Source organism: Sus scrofa, chromosome 9 (assembly GCF_054392235.1).
Source record: "Sus scrofa isolate SSC_HxYL_T2T_F1_AM1 chromosome 9, Sscrofa_HxYL_maternal_Yorkshire_Landrace_v2.0, whole genome shotgun sequence".
In the NCBI taxonomy this organism is placed as follows: Eukaryota; Metazoa; Chordata; class Mammalia; order Artiodactyla; family Suidae; genus Sus; species Sus scrofa.
In genome coordinates, this window is record NC_139391.1 from 5,359,261 (window position 1) to 5,361,768 (window position 2,508).

A 2,508-nucleotide genomic window follows, 5' to 3' on the forward strand; every position below is an offset into this window, starting at 1 on the left:
TATTTTGCCTTAAACTCCAGTGTGGCTTGGCACAGTCCTGTTCTTTGTTGAGAATTTTGTTCTATTTGTCATGGATTTTTTGCATTGGTTTTGAGTTTTTAGAATATTTCATAAGAGTTTTATTTATCCAGCTGCTGAATTTTTATTTGTTTCTTTGGTTGGTTGGTTTTTTTTTTTTTTTTTTTTTTTTGTCTTTTGTCTTTGTTGTTGTTGTTGTTGTTGTTGTTGTTGTTGTTGTTGTTATTGTTGCTATTTCTTGGGCCGCTCCCGCGGCATATGGAGGTTCCCAGGCTAGGGGTTGAATCGGAGCTGTAGCCACCGGCCTACGCCAGAGCCACAGCAACGCGGGATGCCAGCCGCGTCTGCAACCTACACCACAGCTCACGGCAATGCCGGATCGTTAACCCACTGAGCAAGGGCAAGGATCAAACCCGCAACCTCATGGTTCCTAGTCGGATTCGTTAACCACTGTGCCACGACGGGAACTCCGGTTGGTTGGTTTTTGGCTGTGCCAACAGCATATGGAAATGCCCTGGCAGGGGATGGAACCTGCAGCCCAGCAGGAACCCAGCCACTGCAGTGACAACAGTGGACCCTTAACCCACTGTGCCACAAGACAACTCTCCAGTTGCTGAGTTTCTTTAGCACCTTCCTTATATTTATATCCAAGGCAAATGTCTCATTGCCTCACCCTAGTTCCAGCCCGCTGTTCATAGCATGTGCTAAGCATGATAGAGTACGGAGATGGAGAGCTTTGAGTGAGAAGACTTGTCTTTTACCTGTGTTTAATGAATTAATGTAACCTAAATGAAACTTATCTGTAAGTGCTTGGGGTAAATAGATACAAAATGTTGCCTTCGGGATGGATTAGCAGTGGGATCCTGCTGCATAGCCCTGGGAACTCTGTCTCGTCACTTATGATGGAACATGTAATGTGAGAAAAAACGATGTATACATTTATGTATAACTGGGTCACCATGCTGTACAGTAGAAAAAAATATATATTTATATAAATTATATATAATAAATATATAATGTATAATATATAATGTAATATATAGTGTATAATATATATAAATATATTTCTATAAATGATATATAATAAATATATAATGATTTATATATTTATATAAATGATAAAAACAAAACGCTACCTCTAACTCTGTAGGGACTACATGATGTATAATAATGAACAATTATCACAGCATCTGAGAGAGAGTAGTTTTGACTCAGTGAAATGTGTCATTGCAGGACTTACTGAAGGGGCAAGCTGCTTCATTCAGGCCACCATGCTGTCCGTTGGTAATTCCACTCCTCCAAGTTTCTTCCTGACTGGAGTGCCAGGGCTGGAAGCTTTTCACATCTGGCTTTCCATCCCATTTTGCTGCCTCTGTGTGATCGCCCTCTTGGGGAACAGCACCATTCTATATGCGGTGATCACAGACTCCAGCCTCCACGAGCCCATGTACTACTTCCTCTCCTTGCTCTCCACCACAGACATAGGCATCACTGCTTCCTCTCTCCCCACCACGCTGGGTGTCCTCTGGTTCAATGCCAGGATCATCAGCCTGGATGCCTGCATTGTGCAGATGTTCTTTCTGCATGGATTCACCCTCATGGAATCCTCTGTGCTTTTGGCCATGGCTTTTGACTGCTTTGTTGCCATCTGCAACCCCCTAAGGTACGCTGTGATTCTCACCAGCTCTAGAATCATCAAAGCTGCCGTGGTGATTTTTGTGCGAATGCTGGTCAACTTGATGCCCTTGCTCCTGCTGCTTAAGAGGCTGTCCTTCTGTGGTTCTAACATGCTTTCTCACTCCTATTGCTACCACCCTGATGTGATTAAGTGTTCTTGCTCAAGTATCAAGGTCAACAGCATCTGTGGCTTAGTTGCTCTCATTCTGACATCAGGTATAGATATTCCGTGTATTTTCCTCTCTTATGTGCTGATCATCAAGTCTATCCTCAGCATAGCCTCCCCAGAGGAGAGGAAAAGGGCTTTTGGCACCTGCATCTCACACCTTGGTGCTGTTGCTATCTTCTACGTTCCCTGGGTCATCTTGGCTTTGGTCCATCGCTTTGGGCATAATGCTCCTCCGTACGTCCACACCCTGATGTCAAATCTCCATTTCTTATTCCCCCCAGTGCTGAACCCCATTATATATAGTGTGAAGACCAAACAAATCCGTAAAGCTTTCCGCAAGTTCTTTCCAAACACTGGGTAGCCAGTATGACCACGCAATGACCTAGAGATAGTCTTGCTTCCTTCCTCTCTTCCCTCAACATTTTATTGAGTAACAGTGGAATTTGTCTGAGTGGTGGTAATACAAGGTTACATAAGGGACCGTCCTTGTCCTTTCAGATAGTTTGTGTGGTCTAGTGGCAAGGACATAAAATTAAAACTGTAATGACAACAGGGAATGAGAAGTGTGATCACAGAATTATATCCAAGAGACTATATGGCACTGAAGAAAATATCGAGATCATACTGGAGATTAAAAAATTGTC

The 2,508-nt window shown here is 43.2% G+C and overlaps 1 protein-coding gene across 1 annotated transcript; it reads left to right on the forward strand.

Moving 5' to 3' along the window:
* The first annotated feature begins 1,203 nt into the window (after nt 1–1,203).
* Nucleotides 1,204–2,225, forward strand: LOC100514307 (olfactory receptor 51F1-like). The gene has a single exon (XM_003129570.3). The coding sequence runs from the start codon at nt 1,290–1,292 to the stop codon at nt 2,223–2,225; it is 936 nt and encodes a 311-aa protein (XP_003129618.3). The 5' UTR covers nt 1,204–1,289.
* Nucleotides 2,226–2,508: the final 283 nt, after the last annotated feature.

Bases quoted from the DNA above. Each gene is read 5' to 3' on its own strand.
- LOC100514307 (XM_003129570.3), top strand. From the start codon at position 1,290: ATGCTGTCCGTTGGTAATTCCACTCCTCCAAGTTTCTTCCTGACTGGA.